The sequence below is a fragment of the Haliotis cracherodii genome, unplaced genomic scaffold (genome assembly GCF_022045235.1).
Source record: "Haliotis cracherodii isolate W230 unplaced genomic scaffold, xgHalCrac1.p SCAF_3, whole genome shotgun sequence".
Taxonomy (NCBI): Eukaryota; Metazoa; Mollusca; class Gastropoda; order Lepetellida; family Haliotidae; genus Haliotis; species Haliotis cracherodii.
In genome coordinates this window covers 56,726,676-56,744,660 of record NW_027266286.1, presented here as the reverse complement: position 1 = coordinate 56,744,660, position 17,985 = coordinate 56,726,676, and the positions used below count along the sequence as shown (strand labels likewise).

The window sequence follows — 17,985 nt, the reverse complement described above, 5'->3', positions numbered from 1 at the left end:
GCGTGTATCGTTGAACACAATATCAATCACTTGTTTGTCTGGTCCAGTATCGATTACATTCAGGCCGCCGTCACATATTTCCAATATTCCTGGAAGAACCAACAACTTAAATAATGCTTGACGTAGTCAGAATGTCCATATGTTTGGATGACCCTCAGCATGTCCTTATACATATTTTCATGGACTACCCTGAAAGGACAAAATGCAAAAGCAGTATATAGCCCCACAACGTTTATATTCCTAGTTTTTAAAGTATTCTAAGCATTTATACATTTTGAAGACAAATTCAAAGTATAAATGTAAAATAAAACATAACTCAATCACTTTATATGGCTTCAAGTTTCTACAAAAGTAATACGAATATTAAACGTAAATTGTTTCGCGAACTATGTAGATTCGTCAACATGTTGTACATATGTATGTATATATTTATTTATCTTAAACGCAACCCTCCTTTTTTAAATAGCCGTATCCGTGCTTAAAGTGATGTTATTATATTTTCCTGACTAAGGCGAGGGTCGAGTATCCGAAAATGTATTGCTTCTAATTTATCCGTTTATTTGTGTATGTGTATGCCTTTATTGATTCAAACGCAGAAAAAAACATACATGAACAAAACTAGTGTATAAACACTCCAATGATGTATAAAAGGTTTTTAAGGGCGATTGAGGACCTATTACAATTGCTATATTTTGTATTCTTTAATCACTCAAGGAAGCTCTGTGCCATTATTTACTGCACGTGCGCTTCTATTTTTAGCTCATGTTAGTTGAAGCCGACCGAAAAAATCGATTGTATTCCGCCTGGGTCGAAAGATCTTTTGCTGCGGGCATGCCATATAATTTGTAAGCGACATATCCCAGTTGATGCTTGCGAGAGCAGTGGGTTGCCGAGAGAGAAAGCAGCCAGCATCACCAAACATCGCTTTCAGCCATTGTGACACGCCCACTGTGTTTTGACAGATACGGAAGTTGCATGTGGTCGAGAGAGGCATGCGCAGAGGCAGTATCTAAGAAGACTGCAGACGAACTGACTTGATCACGAGAGAACAATTTCGTTAGTAGAATGAAAATGTGTCCGAAAACTAATCACTCGGGAGCTGTTACAACAGACAGGGATAGGCCGTAATACCTAAAACTCCCATTTACTCTCACAGCGACCGTCGATACTAACGCACCAGGGATGCAGGCGAGCGTGCCCGATCTATCCCTGATCGCGCTGAATGAGTCAGTTTGAAGCAAGGCAGGTCTAAGGAACGGGCCGGTGACACCATTATTCAAAGACTCGGAGAAACAATAGAAACAGGACGCAAGCCCAAGAAAAAATTGATCACTTCCTATGGCCCAAGTTACTGTGAAACATCGGAACGAGCAATGCTAGCTGTGAGCGAGCCGAGTTATGAAGCGAGAGATACTTTCTTACTGGCTGGGCGGAATAATCGCTAAGATGACAATTTCCTCTTCAGTTAAGTGGAGGCACTGACCAGACTCCCATTTGCCACAGAGGGCGGACCAAGTGTACTGGACTCGCTCCGTGGCTAATGAAGGACTTCTCTGACAAGTTGCAGATTGGACAAGCAAGGATATGTGAACGCGATGACATTTTAAGCTTGGTGACACCTTGGTGATTTTGACAGTTTTACCATCATCGTTGACTCGCAAATCCTCTCAATAATACGTGTGATCCAGTATTGAACTGCGGACATGACTGAGCATCCATCATATTCCTTGTTACATTTCCTTATTAAACTGTGGATGAAAGACGAGAGCAAGTAAGGAGACCTTTAGGCTTGTTTACCATGGTTACGAACTGAGAAATTGAATAACAAAACCACCGACACTGCCATGTAAGAATTAGTGTCATTTGGTACCAGTTACAAGGAGCATGTATGTAAAAGTATTCAAGTAATTTGCTCAACATTTATTGATTGGTTAAAGGATATACACAATACCGATAAGAGTAGCGGAGAGTGTTATTTGACTCCCAACAGAGAAAAAGTGTGGTGCCATGACCATATCATGGACAATGCACCAATTTAATAAGTCATGGATGTAACAGCGTTGCAGTCAAGACTGAAGTTCAACTGCGCTATGATGACAGGCTATTGATTCACCAACACAGTTATGCTGGTTTTAAAATGAGGCGACAAAAAAACATCGACATGAGAAGTGCCTAGCTCTCATGGCTTGTATGATTAAAACTTGAGTTGTTTGGTCAGCTTGTGGGTGAAGAAGAGATGAAAGATGTGGATGCTTTTAGTCGAAGATTGAGTATAATCAAAATATTGTTACTGTGATACCTATTGGCTCCATCTACTTCAAACATTTGAACTCCAAATGGGTGTTCTTTTGAAGACTGTTTGTATTCAGGCTATTGAAGAAGTTATCACAGCTGAGGACCAGCGTATGGAGACCTTTCCATCTCGTTATTAGCATTTTTTCATCAACAACATATTCTTCATTACATCATTTACAACTGGAGCCTAACATTTTCATCAGACTTTTCTGAGTAATAAGTTCATCATCAAAGATGCATGTCCATTTTGAGCAGACGACATCTACTCGTACAGATTCCACCATCCATTCCTTGTCATGGATGGGGAAGGTTCCCGATGGGCTACCTGATGAAGGTGGGGGATGGAAACTCAACCGGTCCCAGTATTATATGGAAGGGTGGTTGGCTAGTGGTAACGCTAAGGGCGTTGTTGGAGTCACATTTACTACCAGCCATTGTCGCAAGTATGAAGCCCCACCTCGTTCAAACTTCAATCTCCGAGGACATCGCAGTGAGGTAAGTCACATTCCCATTCTTAGAATTATAAACATGATAAACCTATCTTAAACCAGTATGTGTATTGCTGTGGACTAACTAACGAGTCTTATCACTCTTCCAGTAAAATCTGAGTGAGTGAGTATGGTTTTATGTCACTTTTAGCAATATTCCAGCAATATCACAGCAGGGGGACAGCAGAAATGGGCCTCACACATTGTACCCATGTCTGGAATCGAACCCAGGTCTTCGGCGTGGCGAGCAAACGCTTTAACCACTAGGCTACCCGAACGCCCCTCTAGTAAAATGTATTGGAGACAGTCTGAGAATTTATTTGCTGGTTAATGATCGTTGATTGTGATGCTGATTTAGACATTGCATGGCACTGAAAATATGAATTACTTTATATACTTTACTGAAGCTTGGCAGTAATCTGAAGAATTCTTGAATGTCTGGACAAAATATTTTTATTATATGCTATACTCATTGTTCAGATATGCTATACTCATTGTTCAGTAAAATGGGATTGTTTGTATGATGTGGAACTTGCCTTTGAAGTTCCCTAAGATGTTGGATCAGCTGGATTAAAATAGAGAGTCATCATGATCGATTGAGACCTCTTCATCAGAAGCAGTGAATGTTGGCGAGGGTGTGAAAAAGAGTGTTGAGTTATGTTTGTTCACATGTACATATTTCATACACCAACTCATTCATTCCACCTTGAAAATCACATTTACAATTGCCTGTGAATTTTCAACTCAAAATGACATATATTGTAGAGTCACATTTATAGTCCAGTTGGATCTGTCTGATTCATCTATCTAATGTTTGACGGTAGTTCCAGTGAGTCATCCCATCTATGTTGTCACAAGAGAACACACAACAATTTGCAACTTTGCATTCTTGCATAGTAATGAAACATTGACTGATCTCAATGTAAAGCTGTTTTTCTCATCTATGAACATGATGAATGTTACTTATTTCATTATAAGGATTTCAATATTTTTTTCTGGTCGAACTACAACTTTATAATTAGTACAATGTAGTCGTTTCCATTTGTATTTAAAAATATCCATGATATCATAGTTTTACAGAGTAAATATTTACACTCTTCAATGATTATCCTTTCTAAGGTGTCTGCTCAGTTTCATTAATGATTGTGATGTCATGATCGCACAAAATGCCATACCACAAGAAAACTTCACAAGATAAGATTTCGTGTCAGATACTGCATATTATTCCAGGTAAATTACATTAGTATAACCGTGAGAACTCAGAAGCAATTAGTTTAGGTGTGTGTGTGTGCAGGGTCTGGACTTAACACTTACATTCGCATAATGAAGGAAGTCATAATGTGTTGCACCTTTTCATTGTGAACTTGAGAAATATTTAAGAATGTTAACATAGAGTCATTAGAAACTGAATTTCTTTGTAGGTTTGAGAATGATGTTTATCATGTTCGCTTCAGTGATAATCGTCCTCCTAAGAAATACAGCAGCAGATTAAATTGAATGTGCAAGAAGTGAAGCATGGAGAATTATGCTAACAATTGTGTAGACCATTAAGGACAGCTGCAGACAGGCGTTGCTGATCGGCAAATAGACAACATGCTTTATCCAGTGTCGGCATACTGAAAAGCAAGAATAGAATTGTCTCACAAAACTCTCACTATTTTCAGGAAAAGAAGTCAATACTGGCGGCTCTAAAGTAATTAAAATTGAATTCAGCAAGTTAAAAACAAATTGTTAGATTAAGTATGTGAATGCTGTTCCATTTGTTCTACTTGTTCTTCTTGGATAGACTTTACCAGACATGGTTAGGGTTCACTAAGTTGTCGTGATTTGAAATCCTTAAGTTATTACATGTATTCTGTAAATAAGCAGTCTGTGACTTTGACACTCGCCCTATGATCTTGTGTAATTCTTTTGGTCTAGTACGCTTAGCTAATAATAGTCCATATGTTCAAACTACAATCTACAGTAAACGATGCCAGGAGACAATTTGGTCGAGTAGACTTTCTGACACAGGCTAAGTAAGTGATGTCTTTATCATGATTATCACAATACACTATAAATAAGAGATAAACCAATCCTTTAAGAAACAACATGATCAATAAACAATCACCGCCTTCATAAATACCATCCTCCATTTTGATATTTATGACTTGTTAATCAAGGTTTTACCTGAACTAATTTCATATAGGATTCTCCATTTTTGTTTTTAGAGGACATAGATATAGAGCTGAGATTGCCTTTTGTCAAACATGTTTTTAGTCATGTTTGACACTAGAAACCATAACAGATTTTCAACTTTGTTAAATGTTACACCAGGGTATGAAACTCCCAAAGATTTCAGCCAGACCACAGGACTGGCTAGCTGAAATACTTGCCAGCCCTGACCAAAACCTGCCTGCCCACTATAATCATATGTTTCTCAGGATAATTTAATTAAAACTTTAAATCGAATTCATTGAACATGAAGTAATGCAAGAAAAGAAATAGCAAACACTTTTTAGGTCAGATTTGTATTTAATATCCTAGAATACATCATGTAAATAACCTTATTCCTAAATAGGGCCTAAAATTTAGGTTGTCTAAAAGCTAACAGGGTTTCTTTTTGGTTACATTTTATCATTCATCTTTACATGTGAATTAATGCTTATCATTGGGAAATATTTAGAATATTTTCACATATGAAATATAACCCGACCGTCGGGCAGGGGGATTTGAAAATCTGGCAGCCCGAGTTGAAATCAACCCGTCTCGGACGGTCGGGCAGACAGGTATTTCGAACGCTGGTTATACATTCTGGAACTATCATGGCCTGCCTTCCCTCAGTGGATCGTAGTCTTTGTGCTACAGGGAGGCATGGTGAACCACATTCTGAATCTTTGGTTTCCACAAAATAAACAGATGTAAATGATGAAAGCAAAAAAAGGAAAACGGAGAGAGAATTAGGGAACAATCACCTAGATACTGGGAATTACAGATTATCTGTCCGAGTGAATAAACTGTGTCCCGAGTCTTTGGGTGAGGAAATTACAGCATTCATTCGAGGAGGACAGATAGTCTGTAATTCTGAGTTTCATGTAGGCTATTCTATCTACTCAATGACGTTTTTAGAGAGAAAATGAAGAAAAAATATATGAAATGTCAGCCCTTCAGAGAAATTTCACTGAAGGCAGCCACTTGTTCAAATGACATAATGTATTTTATTAATTTGTGACGTCATGAACAATGAATAACGGCAAGTCTGTTTCTCACCATGCTGAACATGATAAAGCTCTGTGATGTCCATTGACTTCAATGACCTATCAGCATTGAGGATTTCTAAAATGCACATGTGTATATAGCGTAAAGTTATCAGACATGTTCATTCTACCCTTATTGGTAATATCTACAGAGTGGGCCATTTCTCATACAAAATTGGTAAAAATATGAATATTGGTCTTCATTCCACACTTGTTATTCACGTGCAGCAGCTGTAATCTCATAGATTTATTGTTCTGCTGATTTAATTTCCTTCAATTCCTTGCTTGATGGATACATTGCTATTTCTTTCCAAACTGCACATAAAAATATCACATGAGGTAGACCCTTAAAAAAAGTGTCAGTGATTACAAAGATCATAAATACTGTACCCAAAGAATGCTGGATAGGATTGTATTTAAATATCGCTTTTTCTGTTTATTTGATGAATTAAACATGTAAAATAAAGTAGTTGAAGAAAATGTGAATATTAATAATATGGGAGGAGGCTTGAGTATTCAAAGGCTGTGTGCTGTGGAGGGAACATTGCTGTGATGTAAAACAATAAGTCTTGCTCTTATTTTCTCACATGATTACTTCTTATTGGATGTGTTTGATGGTCATGCTAACCCTCAGATCAATGCCGATGCCACTATTGGCTTGAGGCTGGGAAAACCCCCGGCTATCATTGACAAGTATCACACATAGCCCACCAAAGTGAGTCATCAGTACCATGTCATACAGTATGACTATTACATTGTATGTGATTGGATACATGTATCTTGATCTTGTATCAGATTAAAATTACGTAACTATATTCTAATCTTGATAATGGAAAGGAAGACAAAAGATGTTTTTATTATATTCTTGATGTTTTATGTTAACATATTACATGTTTATTTAAGGTTTATTTGACCGCCTCCGTGGTCTAGTGGTAGAGCGGAGAGAGGGTATGCTTGTTGTTCAGTCCCTGGCCTCGTCATCCCAAAAGACGTTAAAAGATCGTACTTGTTGTCACCCTCCCTGGCTCTCGGCATTAACGGGCTAAAACAAGGACTGGTCAGCTCGGAGTCAGTATACTGTGTCTGAGTGGGGTATTCATGTTAAACAGCGGCATGGTATCTCAGTGAGCTACGCGATGTTAAACCCCGTTTCAACTCACCTCACCTATTTAATGTTTATTCCCATGTTACTGAAAGACATTACCAATACATTATGAAACTTATCAGTGCTGTTCCGTAGACCCTTATGTACAGATAATAATTTATTTAGTCTGCCAAAAACATTTTGTCAAACATGTCAGTGGATCTTCTCAGTTGAGTTTAATCTTAACATAAGGACTATTAAGCTGAGCTCACTATTAGTGGCAATAGGTATTGATTCCAAACGAAGCATATATCATGATGCATTGCATCGGTGAATCATGCTACTGCACTTTCAGCTCTTGAGCTCAGAGTCTGGCCGAAACACTGATTTGGAGATGAGTTTATGTCTACTTCTGCTATCAACATGATTAATCAAGATCAAGGTTCTCTAAGTTGTGCCTAGCAATATGAGAGAGTGCCTATTACTGCGGTCATTGTTTCATTTCCTCTACATCATCAATTGTACAATTACTGTTCATAGCGAACAATTCACCTGCCTAAATATAGCTTGTCTAACAAATTTTACATTGGCATGAAGATTTACAAACATGAATATTGAGTTTAGCTTCTTGGAATGCTTTGGGGGACTTATGTGTCAGAATGATGCTGAGCAGATCTGGTTGTTGGGACAGTGAAGGACATCCCACTGATGCATTATCTGCTTCAGGCATCGGGTTAGTGTCCAGGGGAGAATGACATGTATCATATTTGATCCTGTAATTTGTTTGGATGTTACCAGGATGTTTACATTGTTACAGAACCGACAGTTCCGACTGAGCAGCAGGGCTGTAATGGTATTAAGAGCATACCTAACGTAAGCAGGTGGTTGGGAATTTGGGAATTGGATCATCTTGTACGTGAAACTTCGAAACTCCTTTGCACACGGTTTGAAATTAACATAATTCCACTTGTCAGAGACTGGTGAATTTTGATGGACTGATCATGCTGATAGAGTAATGACAATTCCTTGTGAATGTTTGGGACCGCCTCCGTGGTCTAGTGGTAGAGCGTCCGCCTAGAGAATGGAAGGTCCGGGGTTCGATCCCTAGCTGCGTCATACCAAAAGACGTTAAGAGATGGTACTTGTTGTTACCCTGTCTGGTGCTAGGCATTAAGGGACTAAAACAAGGACTGGTCGGCTCGGAGTCAGTATACTGTGTCTGAATGGGATATTCATGTTAAACCATGGCATGGTATCTCAGTGTGCTAGCACTATAAAATCTGCATTAGTCTGGACTAGTACAAGCAGACATCTAAACACTTACATGCATGTCGCTATATAAGTGCAATAGTTTTGGATGCTACGTTAAACCCCATTTCACCTCACCTTGTGAATATCCACTTTTACCATTAGGTACATTGCAACCATGGGGATAATTTTTACGGACTAGTGACCATAAAATTGGTTTCTAACCCTGACTGCAGGCAACTAATAATACTGAATCTTTATTATCACTAACAAGTTGCAGATATTTATTTTCAAGGAAATACATTTTAATGACCATTTACACTGAACTCTCAGTATTAGATTCAGTGTGAACAGTCCATTCACACTGAGTGATGACACGCCAAACTATTAGATACTTGGTATGGAGTAATATAGTTTTGTATATGTTCTATCAGTAACTAGCCAGTAGTCTGGGTATCAAATATGAGAACCAATTTGTTAATAACAGTTGAATCCAATTCCTAACCATATGTTTTGAAGATACCAGAACGTTTTTAGAAGTGGCAGTTTTGATTCCTTTCATTCCTTTCATGTGGCTGTTGTGTGCACTTTCAAATTTCAGAAGTTTGTAGATTAAACACTCTAATTATCCCATTTCTCCTGCAGTTGGCGTCAAGTAAAATTGTAGTGCTTAGCCCTGTGAAGCCAAGTGAAGGGATGTTTACACTTGCTGATCATAGGGCTAGATCTGTGTATTTCTGTAATACAGTGTATAAACACGAGACATTTATAGGACATATTTTGTCCAGCTACATGTTCCTTTGAGCTGATTGAGTTCCTGGTATTGATTTTTGGTGGCTTTTATCCTAGCTGTTTAATCACTGTTTTCATTGGCTGGTTAAATCATGTTTTAGCTGCTCGTAAGCATTCACCTTTGAAGCGATGATAAAAACGACCCTTCTGAACAAATTCAAACTGCATTTGCCACAAAATAAATTGGACCTTCAGCTACATGTAGATCAAGTTATCACAAATTCAACCTAAAAAGTACATTTCTCTGACAATTTTAATATGGAATGGTTGGCTAAATGGTTGCAGCATTGGTTACCATTATTGGGAGCTATTCTGAGGATGCCTACAAATCCAAGGCTTCATGGTTGTTTTGGTCCCAAGGGCAGATCCAGCATTTTTAAAAGGGACGGGTCCAAAATATCAAAATCCTCTCTCAGTCAATTTTACTGACTACAACATACAGCATCTGGTTATCAAAAGAGGGATGGTGGGGTGGGGGTGGTCCGGAGCCCCTGGAACTCCCTCTGGATCCGCCTGTTTCTTGATTCATGGTAACATGTAGAAAGAAGCCAATAGTTTGATTTGTCCAGTATTATGTAGTGAGTGTGTTTGGATTAACAGCATTTTGAAGGGTATGTCAGTGATACGGCTGTCAGCTTGGTGAGAAAATAGGTGCAGGTTGAGGCTTTTTGGAAACCATAAGCATGGGTATGGTACTGAAAGACCATAGATATTAATCTCGGCAAATCTTAGATTTAGATTATGGTTTTACGCAGCTTTTAGCAATATTCCAGCAATATCAAGGCGGGGGTCACCAGAAATGGGCTTCACACATTGTACCAATGTCTGGAATCGAACCCGGGTCTTCAGCGTGACGAGCAAACGCTTAACCACTAGGCTACCCCACAACCCCGAACCAATGATAAGCGGATCCTTGTATGACAAAGGGGTGCAACTCTACGTTAAACTATGGTCCGTTTGCACCTGATATTTATAGTATGTGAACACTGACTAACATTTGTTACTGCAGGAATAAGGAAGTGACACCTGTAAAATGCCATGTTTATGTTTATGTGTGTGTGTGTGTGTGTGTGTGTGTGTGTGTCTGTGTGTCTGTGTGTGTGTGTAATGTCTGGACATTATATATTTCATATCCTCTAGGTTTGAAGTTATGTTTAACACTTCAAGAAATAAATGATCACAACCTGGAGTCAACATGCTTGTTTGTCTCTCAAAAGAGTGCTTGTATGGTTTTACGACATATTTAGCAATATTCCAGCAATAACACGTCTGGGAACATCAGAAATGGGCTTCACACATTGTCCCCATGTGGGGATTTGAACTCGGCTTTTCGGCGTGACGAGTGAATGCTTTGACCTCTAGGCTACCCCACAGCCCTTCTCAAAAAGAAGCCAGCAGGTGGTAAAATATTTTTACATGATCAGGCCACGATTTCTCGAAACAAACTTAAGTTTTAACTCAAATCTCAAAATGAGTTTGCGAAAAAAACTCAGCTGAGTTTTTAACTGAGGACTTAGGTTCGATCTCAGTTTTTTTTTTTATGCGATGTAAGCGGCCTTGGCGCGAGATTTGACTTCCGTTTCCAATGTAAACACGGTTTGGTTCGAGAAATGCATTTTGCTCAGTTTTCTCAAATTTGAGTAAAAACTCAAACTTAAGCCAGTTTTTTACTTAAGTTTGTTTCGAGAAATCGGGGCCAGTTCATCTAAGTAACGAAGACGTACAATTTTTTTCAAATGTTTTTGAATATGTTAATTAGTTTAATCAGTGTATATCAGTCTGCGACTTTAACCTCTAGCCTGAAGCCCGAGTCTAGTAAAATTCTCTTTGGTCTAGTAAGCTCACCTAAAAATATTCCATTTAATAACACTAAAATATACTGAAAACAAAGCTAAGAGCCATGCTTGGGATTGTAGTCTCAAAAGACTGGCACAGACTGATATATGCATAACCAGTGTTCAAAAAACAGGGTTCTGGAAGTTTTCTGCTTTTGTGTTTTAATCTACACGATGTAGGCAGTCTCTAAATCGTTCGGTTTCATCTTTTGTTTGGAACACTGGTAGAGTACAATGTGTGAAGCCATTTCTGGTGTCCCTAGTCGTGATGTTGCTGGAATATTGCTAAAAATGGCATAAACCCCACTGAATGATATGTTAATCTTCAAGGCAGAGAGTGCATGCTCCCCAACACCTGTTACACAATTTGTTTGTCGTTTTGTAGCACTTCCAGACATCAAAACTTTCACATCCAATTTACCCTGACACTAACAGCATTCACACGGAGATAATTCTCATTAATATTTTTGCCGAAATCTAATGATGGCAATAACTAGTCTGTCCAGACAAATTGACAGACAGCAGTTTCAGGGCAGGCCAATTAGAACATGTAGAAAAGATGTCTGTCATGTTTGATGCCCTATGATTAGGTCTGAATACTGACCAGGGGTCAAGAAAATACGACATGATTACCGACATAAGCTTATTACACATACACTGTTATTTCATATGGCTAGATACTCAATCATGTACATGAACTAAGACACTGACAGAACTAGCAAGACAGTTAAGCCATTGTTAAGGCAAAAATGACGTTTTCTCTGATAATGCTTTTATTTGGTGTCCCTGACTGAAATATAAGACGGTAGGCATTAATATAATTTCCTCTGACATGATGGAATCATACATCCTTTTTGTCCTTTTGTTACCATGGTACCTGACTTACTAGGCTGCAGTTATTTATATAATTTCTCTCAACGATGGATCATCAATATTTGAAAATGACACATTATTTCTCTAACTGATCTCCCCAGAGTATGTGATGAACCTAAACATATTTTTGTAAAATGTTTTGAGATTCTTAGTCAATACAGGCTCGCTGACTTGGTTGAAGCATGTCGTCGATCCCAACTTAGTGGATAAATGCTCATGATATCAATCACTGGATTGTCTGGTCCAGACTTGATTATTTACAGAAGTCCGTCATATAGCTGGAATATTGATGAGTGCGGCCTAAAACAACAAACCAACCAACCAATCCTAGTCAATATTACAAGATGAAGGAGGTTAAATATAACCACATATTGTCAGGGTTATGTTACCAGAAAACGTGGAAGAGAAAACCGTTGAAATGATTACAATATTATGATCTAACACATACTGGTATATATATGCTTAATCATTGTTTCACTTTTTCAAAATATTTTGTCCACTCAACCTTAACATGCTTAAAATGAAGTAAATATTAGAAGGCTTCAATAGAAATAAATATGTTTGAGACAATGGTCAGACCATCGTTAAAAATAGGTTTCGGTCGGTGCAACCCAGTTGTAGGAAATTGGCTACGGTTTTAAGGGTAATGCTATTTTTTCAGGGTATTATCATTTGCAGAAGCCTGAGGTGTCCTTCGTCGGGCAGTTAAAAAGACCGAGGGCTTCTGCAAATGATAATGCCCTGAAGAATAGCCTTATCGTTATTATAGCTAAAATGGATTGAATTTGTTATCAAATAAAAAGAAACAACAATATCGGTTTTGAAACATTTACTGCAATCAACGCGAATGTCAGTGACCTACTTTTACAAATATGGAAACGTCATAGAACAATGCAGATGACGTCACGTTGAATATGACAGTGATATCTGACTAATATATCATGATATATTGGAGGTTTAAGTGACACGAGATTTTGTTGTCACATTTAACAAGGAGCAGTGTTGTTGAAAACTGATGATTCATTCACACATAACTATTAGGCAATATTCAGCATCATGGTGTATAAATCACTTTTATCTCCTGTTGAAGCGTCTGATGGTCTTGCTAGGTGTGAGTAATGTTCTATTACTTCGGAACGGCTTCCTGTAGCAAGGTATTCCTGATCTTAATGTTCTCGTAGTCATTGTTGTGGGAACTGCCGCAGCAGACCAACTGACCAAATCAATTGCATTTCATTGACGAGGTTTCAATGTTTTGTGAGTATCTAGGTTATTGTTAAAGTATTTTAGGTGTTATATATATTTTTTGTTGGTTTATGAGATCAACTGATAAAAATCCCTGTGAAATTAAGAAAAAGAAAAGAATTATCTTTGACAATGTCTTTGGTGGCTGACTTTGATTTACAGTTAGGTGAAATGAAAAAAACAGCAAGAGATTTTATCACTGTTGAAAAATATGCATTATAAACTTGTTAAAAAAAAACCCAAACCACAGAAAAATTAGAGTAAAATACATGGCAAATCTGTTTCGTGATTTTTATTTTTAGAACTGTTGTACAACTTAATTGTGTTGAGACAACCGAGAAAATTCTCTCAGTTTTGTCAGTTTTTTTTTCAGTTGCTGCATGTTTTATTTGTTTATCTAACCTTTCAAATATCAAAGTCTGTCAACTATCGACAAGTTCAAATAGATCTGTAAACATTTCTTAAACAGATACATTTCGTTCATGGATGAGGTGATACCGTATCTGTCTTGCCTGACAATGTGTGTTAAACTGTTGGCCAGGGAGATTTTATATATTTGTTGTCCATTGACAAGTTAAATGAATCAAAACGTCTACAAACTGGTTAATAGGCAAAATTGTAATTCACACTCATTCATGTCATTGTATTGTAGCCTTCTTATTACCCCATCTCATTCAAATCAGATCTTAGTTCTCGCTACCGCTAAACAAAGATCTGAGGACATCCCATTATGGGTCACATCAGACTGACCATGTGCGAACTTTGACCAAACAATTGAAGGACTGACAAGAAGTCGACATTAGCCAATCAGAAGGCAGCTTTCTCGTGCTTTACGGCACTGATTTCAAATTGGCGACTACGTTTCGAACCATATTTTGACAAATTCTCGATTGAAAAAATGAAACCTGAACAAAAGAACATTCTGGAATGGCTATTAGATGGTCTTGATTGTATGGATTCAGTCGTTAAACCCGTAACTATTGTTTGGAATACCCCACGTTAAAGATTTCAAGGTTGCATGATTAGAAATCACATTCTGACTGTCACTTTCATGATCTGGTAAGCGACACTCTGATTGATCAGATGAAAGGTTGTTCTGGCTTGACCCCTAATGGGATGTCCTCAGATCCTTGTTTAGCGGTAGTGAGAACTAAGATCTTATCTTAATGAGACTGACTTATTACCCCATGTGGTTTCTTGATTAGAATAGATCCCCAGCAACCTATGCTAGTCATAGGAGGTGACCAAAGGGATTGAGTGGTCAGGTTCGGTTGCTTGGTTGACAGTGTGTCCTCATACCCTGAGGCGTGGATCATTGGTTTGTTAAAGAAGTGATTTAGTGGATTGGGTAGTCAAGCTCAGTGACTTTGTTGATTGATTGTCATGATAGCCCAATTGTGTAGATCAATGCACATGTTGTCAATAACTGGATTCTCTGGTCCAGTCTCGATTATTTACAGTCCGCTGTCATTCCTTTAATAACATCAAAGGGATTGTAACAGCAGTTGTTTATTTGATATGTTACAGTGTTTTTTTTCTTGAACAGAACGTGCATGATGTTTTTTTTTTGTTATTAAAATATACAATAGTTGTCTAAGACAAATGTTAAAGTTGAACTGATGCAAGAATCTCTAAACTGTTCTCCTTGAAAATGTAATCAGTGACACATCACACCAGGTTCTCCTAAACTGGCTCAAATGCTGCACATCTCTTGTATTACAGTTGATAATAATAGGGCGGTCGGGTAGCCTAGTGGTTAAAGCGTTCGCTCGTCATGCCGAAGACCCGGGTTCGATTCTCGACATGGGTACAATGTGTGAAGCCCATTTCTGGTGTTCCCCGCCGTGATATTGCTGGAATATTGCTAAAAGCAGCGTAAAACCTCACTCACTCACTACAGATGATAATACTTCAGTCTGCAACTTTAGCCACTACTCTGAAGCCCAAGTCTATAATAAAATTCTGTTTGGTCTAGTAAGGTCAGAAATGTTAGTCCATATGATAACACTAAAATCTTTTCCCGTTTATTTAGAATATGATTGTGGTGTTAACATGGTAAATTGATGTTGCATATGTTGATATCTAAAATTAAGAATGAAAGTCAAGGGGTCTTTGTCATAGGGGTAAAACCATACAGCAAGGTCATGATATGACATGTATCTTGACATCTTGTTACATAGGTCATAATACGATGTGTATCGCGATACACATATTTATGTGTAATTACTTGGAAACTTCTTACTATAACTATTTCACAGCAGGTTCAAAAGAAAAGGCTAGCTGTAGACTAATGGTAGACACATGTTCATAGCGGGTATTTTTAGTAGTGAACTTGAAACATTACAACACATTTTCAGATATTTGACTGACAAAAACTCTGGTGTCATTAAACTAGTAGTAAGAACTTTATTTTAGCAAGTGTATTATCTTGTATTGATAAAAAAAAAGTATATCGTGTATCGTATTGTCTCATGAAAATTCATGATGCACCGATATATCGTTTCACCCTTACTTTGCCATAACCCTGCTGTTAAAGTTGAAGAGTTCAGGGTCCCAAGATTCAAGTACCAGATCTCAGTAGCCCAGGAGCCCTTCAACTTCAAACACTGATGTATGTAAACATGATGAAGTAATAGTACATATTTTGGATAGAAGAAATAGATTTTTCCAGACTGTGCCTAGAAATGTAATTTCCCCCAGTAGGCAGTCCTACACTTTGATTTATACATCCTGAAAATCATCCTTGGAAGCTGGGCGGTCGGGTAGCCTAGTGGTTAAAGCGTTCACTCGTCACGCCTAAGACCCAGGTTCGATTCCCGACATGGGTACAATGTGTGAAGCCAATTTCTGGTGCCCCCCGCCGTGATATTGTTGGAATATTGCTAAAAGCAGCGTAAAACCATACTCACTCACTCACTCACTCATTGGAAGCAGGCTATCAATGTTTTTTGAAAGCTTGTCTTTGTATATTGGATGAAATATGCTATTTTGCTTTCAACTTATATATTGAGCTTTGGCTGACATAGATTTCATGAGCTTTGTACATGCGATTCCATGGAATGGACATTTATTCCAACATGTGTTTGACTCGCAGTGATCTTTGCAGCATATGCCATGGCCTAATGTGGTGATGAAATATTTACCTGTTGTGTCAATGGGACATTTCATTGATTAGTGTCTGACAATGGCTTTGTTTCAGTTAGATGTAGTACAGGGTCATCAATAATATATGACGTGAGTGTTGACGGTTTGTGGGAAGTTGTAGAAAACGTGCATGTATATGGCTGGGCCATCATTTAGTGGTCACCACCACAGATTTGATGGAAGAAGCTTCCATTTTGTCGAGTATGGCATTCTATTGACCTGAATCACAACTGACGATTTTAACGTTAAACTGAAAAAATAAGATTTGAATTATCTCGAGTGAGTGTTTGGGTAAGGGGAATTTAGACCCGATTATTTGCGAAGTGAATACGTTCTTGTTAAATGTTAAGATTATGATATGGGGGTAGTAGTAGAAGGGTGGTATCAATGCATCGGTGGATCACGATTCTTTACTTCTCGATATAAGTATCATTCAAAGTCACACACAACGAAAAAAATATCAGTTCTTACCTTAAAAGTTTGCTTTACTAGCTGTTACTCCAAAAACTAATATGTACTAATTAGTAATGAAAACATAAGTATTTTCATCCGTTGTGCCATACTCAGGGATAATTCTAGGGTGGGACCTTGTGTTATTAGCCCCTATATTTGAAAAAAGGACCACATTTTAAAATACAATGGGGCATTTTAACATTGTGCTGTATGGGCAAGTGTGGGTGTACCTCTGGAATACATGAAATTTTCAAATAAAGGGCCCATGTTAGAGAATTCCTAGAGTGAACCCTGCATACTTGACCCTGCAAACTGTAAATCTCAGTCTGCCAGGTATTTGGCCATCCTGTATATGAAAAAGATGGCTTCCGCACCACAGATAAGAGCACTTGCATGTATCGTGATGTGTATTGGATCATGAGCAATGTACCATGATACATATTGGCTCGCTATGTTGGTGTATTGTGCAATCTCTGTCAGCTTGTGGGGCTCTGTGACTTGGGTGACTGCATATCATCATGTTCTGATGATGTGCATCGTCGCTCGTGGTTTCAGTGCCTGGCTTGCTTGGTTTCTGAGGCCCCGACGTCGAAGGCACCATAATCTGCTGTGTCCTTCGGCATGCCAGAAACAAGTGGCAGGGTTAGAAACTAACAGATTTTGTCCACTAGTCCTTATAATGATAACATATAGCAAAACCCTTGAAATGGGCCAATTTCTACTAGTCGTTAGGATACCTTTACTATTGGGCAGTTTGGTAAGGACTACAGGAATAGTGCCAATTTCTAACGCTGAGTGATTGTAAGTTCGAATCCTGGTTTGCTCAGATTTTATTTCAAGGTTTGTCAGCACCATACCCATGCTCATTAGTTTTACCTTACTTGTAAATGTCTTTGTGGTTTCCTCTTGCATCAAGATGATATGCCATGATATAACTGAAGTACTGTTCATAGCTGTGTTCAACCATTCTTACTGTATTCGACGTAATAAGTGCCCAGGGCGCTCTCAAAATTTGAAATAGGGGGCTCTTATTAGAATGTTATTTTGGTGAAAAGAACAGAGTTGGAAGATACATTTTGTGGTTAATGCTGACAGCCTGAAATGTTTATATGCGACAGATATATTTTTCCACAATATAATTGCCCATAATTAAGGGTGCATATAACACACGAGTGCGTATTATACGCGAATAAATGTCTTGAGTACGTTGATCAATCTGAAGGGGTGCTAATTGGGATTGTTCACTAGCCAATATATTAGCAAATATCGCCGTGGTCGCTTATTACGTCGAA

The 17,985-nt window shown here is 38.2% G+C and overlaps 1 protein-coding gene across 1 annotated transcript in view; it reads left to right on the top strand.

Moving 5' to 3' along the window:
* Positions 1-1,021: 1,021 nt before the first annotated feature.
* Positions 1,022-17,985, top strand: part of LOC139473821 (tubby-related protein 4-like) — a 214,247-nt gene continuing 197,283 nt past the window's right edge. Inside the window, exon 1 of the mRNA XM_071256582.1 lies at positions 1,022-2,790. Coding sequence (XP_071112683.1) covers positions 2,530-2,790 — 261 coding nt within the window. The 5' untranslated portion in view covers positions 1,022-2,529. The remainder of the gene's footprint in view (positions 2,791-17,985) is intronic.